General features: G+C 43.2%; 1 protein-coding gene across 1 annotated transcript; it reads right to left on the bottom strand.

Annotated features, from left to right (window-relative positions):
- Positions 1-201: 201 nt before the first annotated feature.
- Positions 202-9,738, bottom strand: LOC109311092 (probable G-protein coupled receptor 83). The gene is made up of 4 exons (XM_019536533.1): positions 8,719-9,738; positions 8,111-8,236; positions 5,110-5,243; positions 202-1,238 (listed from the first exon to the last, which is right to left on the bottom strand). Exons 1-4 carry the CDS (start codon positions 9,106-9,108, stop codon positions 644-646), a joined length of 1,245 nt encoding a protein of 414 aa, XP_019392078.1. The 5' UTR covers positions 9,109-9,738; the 3' UTR covers positions 202-643.
- Between the last annotated feature and the right edge of the window lie 2,382 nt (positions 9,739-12,120).

Genomic DNA, 12,120 nt, shown 5'->3' with positions numbered 1-12,120 from the left:
CATGCAAACACCAACACCATTAAAGTGGTACAAAAGCATTTAACCCACTTTAAAATGTCATGCACACGTGCCCCTTGTTTCATTTACACACCCCCTAGGGTTGAAAGAGACCTCAGGGGTCACCTAGCCTGACACTCATTTATTTTGATTTACAAAATACATTAAATATCCCTTTTTATTTTACAGTATTGTTGCCACCAATATCTATGATACTGTATGAATATTCAAGGTTAGTTATAGGATCATAACCCAGACAGGACTAGGAATAAGAAACAGGAGACCTGGATTCTGTTCCCAATTCCAGCACTGCACTGTTCTAGGACCAAGGACACCGAACCAGTCTGTACCCCGTGTGACTCCCTACATTTTCATAATGTTTTATTTAGAGATTGAGCCAGGAAGATGTATTTCTGCCTTGCAAAATGGGTTCTTTGGGCACTAATGTGATAGAAATAAATAAATAAAAGCTAGAATGGTAAATTCAGTTCCCTGTGCCCAGCAAATGCATTTTTGGTGGCACTGAAAGGCCATGTAAAAATGTTATTCCAGACCAAATCCTACAGAGCACCCTGATGACTTTGACAATGCATTACAGAAAATGAACTTTGCTACCAAATCCAGCCAACTCACCTTACACTCCAGCTCACAAATCTGTGTTGACTGTCTGCACATTTATGGTGGAGCGAATGCTCTGTGAGGATGGTCCCTGCTTGTACCTGGCTTGCTCTAGCCAGGCCTCCCGATAGGGCAAGATCACGGCTGGCAGTACATTGTCCTGTGTCCGTGGCATTTTCTGGCTCATACAGAGTAAGGACTTGAGCTCTGAACGGAAGCTGTCATTCAGCCAGCAGTAAATAAAGGGGTTGTAGCAGGTGCTGCTCATGGCAAACCAATGCAGAGTAAAATAGAGTGAGTTTTTGGTCTTGATGCCTAGGCTGGAGATAAGCACAACATAGCAGTTGAGAGGGAACCAGCAGACAGCAAAGACTACCACCACCAGCATCAACATTTTGATGCTCTTCTTTTTGTTCTTGTGGTGGGTGATGTACTGCTGTGTGGTGATGTCCCCAATGGCATTGCGCAGCCATAACTTCTTGGCTAGGCGTGTGTAGGTGATGGTGATGATAAGCAGAGGCAGGAGGTAGAGCAGAAGGAAGGTAGCAAGGTCCAGGTATTTCCAAACCAGCTCTGCAGGCTCAGGAAAATCAGGGAGACACAAGCTCCTGATGGTAGCTTCCCTTTGAAAACAAAAAAAGCATTTTCATAGTACATGGCTGTGAAAAACTCCTACATTTCCCAAACCACCTTGGGATGTGCATATATACAGGCACTGCTGTACTCACAGCATCACAGGGTTGTGTGTGTAAGGCTAGTACCAGAGCTTCCATCAACCTCAGTTTTGTTATACTTGCTTACCTGAGATGGATCCTACACCTATCAAAAGGGGAAAAAAGAGCCCCTTATGGCCTGTTTTTATAAACAAGTAGGATATGAAAGGTTGCCTTAAGTAAATCCTGAGAGTCATGGGGGACGTTGAGAAGAGTAGTAGAATGAAGCCCCACTCGGGCATGCTGAAGCACTATAGAAACTGTGTCCATCACTTGTCCCCTGCCATCTACATACAGCAGGAGCAAAACCTCACTCCCTCAAAATCTAATGCAGAAGGATGGTGGGGGTGGTATGTGGTGGGTGAGAATGATCTGTAATGTCTCCCAGCCTCCCTCAACTATTGCTGGCTACCTAAGCAACAAGGAGCTGAAAACTACTTCACTAAAGTAAGTGCTCCAAATGAGAGAAGGAGTAGAATTGAATGTGGAGGGCAAAGTGCTGGATATGATTGCTCCCCTTAAGGTTCAGGACTCTATGCTGATAAAACATCTTGGTAGTAATGCTTTTTATTTTGCTGGGAAGATAAGGGGTTCCTCAGAAAACCTCTTGCCAAAGTCTTGTTGACACATACTAACAGTATTTATTATTATTCCAATGTTGGCTAAAATGGGCTAGGAGTAGATAGTAACTCTATATTACAGGCATCTATCAATCTATTAATAGGAGCCATACTATTTCCCAGGGCCTTCCTGAAAAGGACAAAATATTCCACTTGCCAAAATAGGTAGTTGGAACTGACAGAATATAAAACAAGCTGATGACTCACTCATTTATTTCTTGTGTCTTAGAAAAAGAAGTGTATATCTCTGCATTCCTGCTTTGTTTTTCCCCCACCTCACCTCTTCAGGCCTCTGTGTGTTTTCAGCTGCATTTGTGGCAGATTACTACATTCCTGTCAAGATACTTTATTCTCAACAGTTTGATTAATATCTTTTAATATCCTGTTTTCAACCTCCTGTATTGACTCTTACAGCATGAATATAAGATCCCTCCCGACATGACTTCTGTGAATCTAGGATGACAGAAATCTTTTGGGAAAATGACAAATGCCAGGTAGGATTTAGACTACCTAGACTTTTGATAGTTGGAGGAAATAGATGAGAATGGGAAAGTGGTCATTTCACTGTCTTAAGGGGAACCCACTTACCAGCAGCAAGGGCACACATACAGAACAGCTGTGCACATCTGCCAGAAAGTATTCGATAACAAGCAGTGCTCCTCACACAGTGTATACCTAGAACAAATGCCCAACCTGGTGTCACATCTGACAAGTATCCAAACCAGCTACTCTGGGGGAGGATGTGGGAACTGTACTGGGGGAAAATGGGAGTTTAAAACTGAATTTTTAATGGGTGGGAAACAGGACTATTGTATCTCTGGGATTCTCTGAGGTAAGTCTGCCACTGATGCCTTGTATGATTCCCTCATAGCTCTCTGGTATGATTTCAAGGTACTTCTGAAAGAACATAAACATGTCTGAGAAGGCTTTCAGGCCATTGATGTAAAAACATTTCTGGAAGCCAAATCAGTCCACAGCCCTCAGTGAATTTAACAGTTGTCATAGTGCCATACACTTGGAACTTGCTGTTGACAGAACCCATAGCCTTCTGCCTTCACACCCTAAGCTACTGCTATTGAGAAGCTTCAGGATCTGTTAACCTATGGCTTGTGGAATGGATCTGGCCTGCAGAGTCATTTGATCTGGCCTATGGATGTGGGGCTTTGGCAGTTTTTTGTGGCAGGTGGTTTTAGGGGTGGGACTATCCCTGTGCAACTGCAAGGACAAGTGATGGCAGCAATGGGAGCTTTCTCCATGCTTTTTTGGGCAGAGGCACAGGTGGTGGCTAAATCCCAGCACCTGCCTATCTGCCTTTGACCCAAACTGGGTGATTCCAGCCTACAACCTGAAAAAGTTGCCGACTGCTGATATAAGGTCTCCAACAGTTTTTCAGCTCTTACTAACCCTTAGAAAGCAATGAGATGCATATAAACTCTAGCCAGTTCCTTACACTATTAAGATCTCCATCCCCAATCCAAGGCAGGGTTTCCTCTAGATGCACTCTCTAATGTGTCAGTTGATGAGTAGAAACAGGTGCACATATAATATCAAGATCAGCATTCATTCATTCATAAGCAATGTCTTCAGTAATATAGTGAACACCACTGCAAAGGAATGCAACCACTGATGTAATCAAACACTCTGCTTAGGTAATCAGAGCAGTGAGGATATTGTGTCCATTAATAAATCATCACTAGGTAAATAAGAATACACAAGTAGCAAAGAGAGCTCTAATGTAGCATGGTACACATTTGTTTTCTGTAGCATCTTAGAAACCAAATGAAATAAAAGCAAATCCTGTCTAGATATATAAATCATCCCTCCCTTAGTTCTGTCTGTATAAGGAAAACAGTTGTGACTTGGCGGGGAGGGGGGGTCAAAGCCAAAACAATCTTTATTTGTGTCTTCTGTACAGATAAATCAGAGAGCTCTGTAAACAAGGTACACATCTTTCTGATGTGGGTTATTATTGGTTTCACATTCTGCTGTCTAGGACTCAGTTCAAGCAGATACCTTTTAGCATATTGTGTCTGTCTTGTTTCAGCATCAATTTCCTTGAAATCTATGCACCAGTAATATGGAATAGGAAAATATTTTGTAAAAAGTTTTGACCATCATGTACAGCTGCTTTGCATCCTGGTAAGACTTCACGGGCTAGGACAAAACATTAATTAGGGCTCTGTTGGTACCACAAGCTTCCTATGGGGAAAAGGATTATACTCAGACCTCCAACTCGGGTGTTGCCTTAGAGTACATTGATTTTTACATCTATCAGTAAGATAGATGTCGTGCTTTGGTGTTGCCACTTGCATTCTACATCTTTGCTCCGAGCCCTCACTCAGTAGGTTCAGCCCACCTGTGCCTGAAACAATTTTGGCAGATTTCATCTTGAGTTTGACTCATGGGCACTGAGACCAGAAGAAGTTTTATAACATGAGAAAACAAGAAGTGACTTAGAACTTAGGTAGGAAAAGGCAGCTGATGGTCCTGCATTTCCTCATTATGGACTAGATGAATGTCTACAAACTGAATGCAAGAAAGTCATCCTTGGATTGCCCTGGCTTTTCCCCCAGGGGTGGGGCTTTGATGGCGATCCAACATTCAAGGATGTGTCAATTTCAGAAGCTGGCTTGGAATCTCCGCCTTCCTGTGGAAGTCGGGGAATCATCCTCCAAGTGGGAAGTTTCGCTTTATCACCTTCTCATTCTTTTGGCCGAGGGAAGAGCCCTTTGCACTTCTGTTTCAGATAAGAAAGGCCTTATTTCTCTGACGAAGCACAAAGCCCTTGCTACACATACTTTTGGTTGCCATTTCTCGTTTGATTTCTTCTATTTTTAAATGTATGTCAGAGGGGCTTAGAGTGCTCAGAAAGGCCACTCTTGTTTTATTTATACATCTGAACAAATAAGAATCAATCAGGCTGAAAGGAGCTGGTGTCACTAAATGACTGAATCTTCTTTGCAGCTCAGCAAGCTAAAATTGGCCCTCCTGTAGGTTCACAAATGAAGTCCCATTGTATAATGCACTGCCCCTGCTCATCTCACTGTATGGATCATTTTGCCTGTCAGCTAATTGGTAACAGCATTTCAATAGTGGGTGCGGTAATTCTTCTACATTAGTGTGTCAAATGCCATTGGAATAAACCCCCCCAAAAAACTTACCTATAGTGATACTGGAAAAGCTTCTGGTAGATAGCATGGGGTAGGGAGAAGCATGTTGCCATTAGCCAGATAACAGAAATGCTCAGAGCTCCTTTTGTTAGTGACATCCTTTGCTTTAGTGGATTCAGAATGACCTGTAATAAAGATTTCCATTGAGATAAGAAATCACTGAAAAAGTGAAGTTCCTTCATTATGAACTATGATGGATATTTTTTGTTATGAATTCCATTCCTGTTAGGACAATCACATCATTAAAAATGTGACACAAGAATGACCCAGAAAAACTGAAATCTAGAACCCTTCAAGTTAGGACAAAAGAGCACTTTCAAGGGAACTTGTTCTTTGATCAGTGTTGAGAATTAATTCATACCTTTAAACCCTGGATTATTTTAACCAGTCCAAGACCACTGCATAAAATTGTCATCACTTTAAAGGATATTTATTTTAGAGAAACTGAATTAAGAAATATCTTTTTAATTGAAACTTTACATCATACCTTCCCTGGGAGATAAGGATTTCATAAAAGGAGGAGCAAGCTCTTTAATTTTTAACATACTTCAGGATGATATTTAGGTTCTGGAGATCATTATTTGGGAAGCTGATGTCATAGATACAAGTAATAACATTTGGGTAGTGAGCTAGAAGAAAAAAGTGCTATATGAAACTGCCAGTCAAATTAGCTCCTTAAATACCACCAAACTTTGTCACTGGCTCTGTCATTATGCAAGTCTTATGGTGTGGAGGCCACCACATATGGCATGGTATAGTGGTAGGAAGCAGGGCTGTGCAAAACACTTTTGTTTCATTTTGGCACCCGTTTCACCATTTCAAAGGGACAGTGTTTTGTTTCATCTTTTCATTTTGTTTCGAAGCACCATCCCATTTCGTTTTGTTGAAACTGTTTAGCTGTTTCGATGCATTTCAACATTTCGCCCATAGGCTATAATGGGGAATCATGGAAATGTCTAAAACTTTGTGATTTCTTGCCTGATTCAGATGAAAATTGCACGGATGGTAGCCTCTTCTGAGAGCATGAAGTCTGACAAATTTCAAGGAGATAGGTGTAGTGGTTTCTTGTAAACTGCACCTCAAACTGCAAAAAGCAAAACTCCTGACACTTGCCAGCAGTGGCAGCCTCCTGTCATCTGGTGTGCAGATCCAGGGGCCCGCACCCCCAGGAGGGCTGTGGCACTGTGCCAGATGTCTCCCGGGGGTGCAGGCCCCTGGATCTGTGCTGGGTGACAGGATGTTGTTGCTGCTGATGCCTGGAACCGGTGCTGGGCGCAGCCCGCGAACAGTGTTGGGCTCCATGGAGCTCAGCCCAGTGCCAGGAGGTGGAGCACTGGCTCTGACCACCTCTCGCCACTGGGCTGTGCTCTGTGGGGCTGTGGAGCCACTCGGAGCACAGCCCCAGTGAGAGGCAAGCAGAGCTAGGGCTGTGCTCTGATCAGCTCTGCCAGCCCCAAAGAGCTCAGCCAAGGGCTGTGCTCTGCCACCAGTCTGAGCTCCTTGGGGCTGCAGAGCTGCTTGGAGCGCAGCCCTGGCTCTCCCTGCCTCCCACCACCAGACTGCTTTGAAACTCAAAATCTTTCAAAACTTTTGAGTGCCCTCATTTCATTTCAAAGCTTTTTGTGTCATTTCAATTTCACTGTGTCAAGCTTGAAATGCATCAAAACAGCTTTAAAACGGTGAAATTTTGCACAGCCCTAGTAGGAAGGTTGTTCCTCAAAATACAAAATAGTCACTATTGCAAAACAGTCACTATTTGGAATACAGGCCAGGAAAACTGAACTAGAGTACAGTCTAATCTAAAAGTGCTGCTCTGGAAGCCGCTTTTGCAAGTGGGTTTCCGAAAAAAGAGAGTTCACTGCTGAATTCTTTACAGTGAGGGTTGCCAAAATATGGTATATGCTTCCAAGGGAGGTGGTGCTGTCCCCTTCCTTGGAGGTACTTAAGAGGAGACTGAACAGTCATCTGACCCCAGCACACTTTCCTGTCCAGGGCAGGGGGTCAGACCCAATCTAATAGGTCCTTTCTGACCCTAAAATCTATGATATTTTTTATGGGTTTTTCATAACATAACATGAGCAACCTGTTAAAATCCACCCAGTGCCCGTCCATACGTGCACATTTCCTGGTTCAACAATTGGCTGTGGGGGACCCTGGGTGCCCACCCCCCCATACCAGACCCCCCAGGAGGCACCAGTCACTGAGCTGGGGCTGGGGGGAGGGTCCATTACGCACTTCACGGTGGATCAGGAAGTGGACCAGAAGTGCTTTTGGTCCACATATGGAATTGATTCGCTTTAACACATGCACGTGTATATGCCAGCCTATTCCTGCTTTAAAATTTAAGTAAATTTAAGCCAGCGTAAATGCACATTTACTCCCCCCCAGGCATTTAGGGGGGCCCTAAGGGCCAAATCTGAATCGAATATGGCCTGCTTCGCGGTCCCATAGTGGCCAAGTACATGCATTACATGTGGCACAGGCAGTCTCTGTAGCATGTGGCAGATCAGAGAGGGAGCAAGCAGCACCGTGGCAGATAAGGCAGGAAGCAGAAAGTACAGCAGCAGATTGGGTGAGGGAGGGGGCTAGAGCAGTGCTTGGGGAGGGCAGAACTTATACCAGGAGAACTTATACCTTTCTCTAGTTCTCGTATGCAATATGAAGTTTCATTCTACCTGGGAGATATTTTACAATCTTTCAACTCTTCTTTACCTCAGGAAGGGTGCATGAGCCCAAAAGCTTGCAAATAAAGACATTTTTTTGTAACTATTTAGTTCATCTAATAAAAGAGAGTGCCTGTACCACAAGAGCCCTGACTACTTTGGGAGGGTGCCACTCTAATCTACTCTAATTTGCAGCATGCCTGCCAGAGAGGTTGGCCCTCATTGGGTTAAACTTTCTTCTCATTGTTATCCCAACCTAGATAGGACATGCTACTGTTTTGGGACATGTGTGCTAAAACGCATCTTGGGCCAGGATGGGAATTCCATACCTGATGTCTGTCCAGGGCTATGGCTGTTAGTGTCAGCGTGGAGACATGGAGGGAACAGTACTGCACAAAGCGGCTGATGTGACACATGGCCTTTCCAAAGACCCAAGTGCTGTTCACAAACCGAACCTGCAGAGAAATTGACAAACCAACCCGAGACAAATAACATGGATTTGAGGACATGGATCCTCTCCTAGTGCCCTCCATTACTCTGGCCAGATATCATTTGAAGCCCAAGGAAAATACTGTCAATTTTAAATCCTCAAACTCTTCAACGATTTGTTTACAAAGGTTAAGACTAGAATGCAAGCTATTTCTGAGAGACAGAAAGCTTTAAGAGTGCCACACCTAGTTTGGAGACTGAAAAGTTTGAATCTGAGTCATAGCCCACCTGCCTCTACATCAAAATAATTATAATCAAATATTCTATACAGGGTGTGTCTACACATGCAATTGACGTGCAATGTCACTTAAGAGTTGGCCCTCATGGTGTTCATTTCACATCTCAGGCCCAGATGTGCACAGAGGGAATGACACTATCATTCTGTTAGATGGTTAAGGCCACGTCCAGCACCTTGTTGGCAGGCATGGTAGTATCATAAGGCACTTACTAGCGTAAAAGGAGTGTTGAGCAGAGTAATCATGATATCAGACACTGCCAGGTTGACAATGAAGAGGCTGGTGGCTGAGTGCATCCTCTTGTTTTTGATCACCACATGGCAGACCAGCGTGTTGCCAAAGAGGGACATGATGATGATGACTGAGTATGCCACAATCAGGAGAGCCTTCACTGTGGGTTTCTGGGACTCCGGTTCATACTTGGCCAACTCAGCAAACTTCTCCCACTCAACAATCCGGCTGTCTGTCCAATTGAAGGCTGTCCTGTTGGTTGCCTGGTAGACTGACATGAGCTTAGACAAGGAAGAGTAATGGTCAGACTCCTCCAGAATTCCTGTGACTTGGGGAAAGTAGGGAAGTGATTGAAGCAAAGGGTAAGCCATGGTGATTTCCAACTGCGTTAGTTCAGGTGTAGACACAGTTTAAGGCAGGAAAGACTGTCAACTATGGTCTAGCAATTGTTTCACTTCAGAAATCTTTGTTCTCTATATGCTGGAAGGGATGCAGTCGTCACTAATAAAGCCATGATTTAAAATGCAAAGTTAGAAAGAGGCAATGGGGTACAATCAATTCTTGAAGTGCACAGTCAGGAAGGCATAGGGGTGTCATTTAATGCTGCTGCATAGAGTGGAAAGGGAATTGTGCAGGTGTGTAGGCTCTCATAATTTTTTCACATGGCCAAAAAACTCAGCAGCAGCCATGGTGATAGGTGCAAAGAAAAGCTAATAGGTACCTAGGGCAAATGTAGAATCCTGCCTTCCTCCTTCTAAGAGGACCCCCACTACTGATACTTTCATTCTTTATTTCATTTTCTTCCTTTCTGTTGAACTTAAATACAAAGCCAGTTTTCAGAACCATCCTTAAATGCTCAGATACTGATTTTCTTCATCTAATCCTCACAATTATCCTTTTTGAATTCAGGATTTATGCATTGTAGAAAAAATAACTTTTTGTGGATACTTTTCTATTTTCTCTTCCCCACAGTAGCTGTGAATTTGGCTTCCAGTCTTTTGATATTCTGTGGAAAAAAATATCTTTTTAATGAAAGGCAATTGAACACTTTCTCGCAACATGGCTTTTAAGCCACAAAGGACACTTTTGATACAAATAAATAAATACATAAACACAGAAGAACTTGAGCATTCCTTTCGACTCAAAATCACTCCTAACACTTTTGTGCTTTCCTATAAGGGGCACATCCTCTAGATATTTTGGCAACTGAATGGTAATGAACAGTAGACAGCTGAAAAAAACCTAGACTGATTGGTCACTCTGAATAAGTATGGTAGATCTGTTATAAAAAAAACCCAAAACATTTCTTACATATTTAAAGAGAGACAGACCATGAAAATGGGTGTAGGCAGCAAAATTCACATCAGGATTTCAGCTGTTTTAATGATATCTGTAATTATTGGGCATATTTTGAACTGTTACTCCTTATGGCACTTCTGAAAGGCAAGTGTCAGCCAATGGCATTCCCTGTAATAAACTTTATACCACCGTGGTCAAAAAGTTGTTAGCATATCATGACAATTTGGTTGTCTGTTTCCCACTGGTTTCAGTCCATGTTCCAAGGTACAGTTATGGTCCCCAGACAACTTGTAATAGCAAAACTTACTTCCCCTATAGTATTTTTATCCATAAATCCTCAGGTATTTTACAAGGGGAAAAATGTTATTACCCCTACCTCACACAACCTGAAGCAAAAGCACAGTGATGACATGCTTTACTACTGCAAGACCATTTCAGGCTGGACATAAGGAAGAATTTTTTTACTGTCCGAGCCCCCAAGGTCTGGAACAGCCTGCCATCAGAGGTGGTTCAAGCACCTACATTGAACACCTTCGAGAGCAAATTGAATGCTTATCTTGCTGGGATCCTATGACCCCAGCTGACTTCCTGCTCTTCGGGAGGGGGGCTGGACTCAATGATCTTCTGAGGTCCCTTCCAGCCCTAATGTCTATGAAATCTATGAAATATCCAGTTTGGGTTTGGATATGCTGGTTAATGACTTCTGATTGGCAGGAGTTATGGTACTTAGACCACACCATGTGGTATATATATACACACCAGAGCAAAAGTAGTTTAGAAATGTTACAAATGTTTTAAACCTTACAGCAGTGTGTTACTTTTGCAAATTCCTCTGTCTAGAGCAGTGGTACACAGTGTTTTCATCCCACGGGCCAAGTGAGAAGTCACAGATCCTCTGCGGATCAGATCTGGTCTATGGGCCTAATCCTACCGTGCAGGGCCAGCTCAGACTAAGCCTGATCTTGCTGTGTGGGGCTTCCCTGGCTGGTGCCAATCCAGCCACATGAGGCTTGGAAATTTGGGACAGTGGTGGCAGTATCAATTGCCGCTGCTCCCCTGCAGTCACATTTCTGGACCTATGGAGAGCCAGATGACATGGCTCCCTAGGTGGATCTGGCCAAGAACCAGGGGGTAAGCACCCCTGTTCTAGAGAGCCAGTTACTTTATGGTTTTTTTGGGTGCAAATCAAATCAACATCTATAAAATAATGAAGGGTCTCAATACACTAAATACGGATCTGTTATTCTTTTTTTACACTGTGGGCGCATCTACATGAGATCCTGTCACTGCAGTGATGCTCCACAATGAGGTAGCATCCACAGGCGTTTACACGTGACCAGCAGCTACTTCACTGTAGTGGCATGCCGCCCCATTATAGCACACCACTATGGCGAAGTAGCTGCTAAAAATAACCGTGTGGTATACATACAGAATGGTACAGGTGCTTACTGCGCCATGCTTTAGTACTTTCAAAAGGTAGCACTTTTGTGACTCTCCTTTTGGAAGTACTAAAGCCTGGCGCAGTAACAACGTCACCATAGGAAAACATGTAGATGCACCCTGTTTGTAGTTAACTTGTGGAACTTGTTGCCACAGGAAGTTGTACAGGCAGAGCATAGTCAGGTTCAAAAAGGGATTAGACAAATGAATGGAGATCCATTAAAAGCTATTAAAAAAAGAAGCGTCGGGGATATATTCTCTAACATCCCTAAACTAATGGTGGTTGATGCCAAGGATGGTATAACTGGGGATGGATACCTCTAGATGTGTCCTGTATAAATACTCTTCCTCCAAGCATTTACTACTTACCATTGTCAGAGCCAACATACTAGGCTAGACAGACCACTGGTTTGACTTACTATAGCATTTTTTATGTTCTTAAGTCAGGCCTTTTATACAGGGAGAAATTGAAAGTAATATTCTTCAAAACCTCCCTAAAATAGTTGGCCCATGCTAAAAGCCACATGAAGCCTATGGCAGTTTTTCTTTGTCAATGGTAAAGGAAACTGGACTAAACCCAGGAGACAATTCTGGCTGGTTTTAGTGTAGACCAAAGAGGCAAACATACAGTCCACAGGTTATAG

This window comes from Crocodylus porosus, unplaced genomic scaffold (genome assembly GCF_001723895.1).
Source record: "Crocodylus porosus isolate Cpor-Errol unplaced genomic scaffold, CroPor_comp1, whole genome shotgun sequence".
NCBI lineage: Eukaryota > Metazoa > Chordata > Crocodylia > Crocodylidae > Crocodylus > Crocodylus porosus.
This window is presented reverse-complemented; position numbering and strand designations above follow the sequence as displayed.

Bases quoted from the DNA above. Each gene is read 5' to 3' on its own strand.
- LOC109311092 (XM_019536533.1), bottom strand. From the start codon at position 9,108: ATGGCTTACCCTTTGCTTCAATCACTTCCCTACTTTCCCCAAGTCACA. The intron at 8,237-8,718 runs GTAAGTGCCTTA...ATTTCTCTGCAG, and splicing joins TCAACACTCCTTTTACGCTA to GTTCGGTTTGTGAACAGCAC. The intron at 1,239-5,109 runs GTAAGTTTTTTG...TTGTTTTCAAAG, and splicing joins CTTTTCCAGTATCACTATAG to GGAAGCTACCATCAGGAGCT.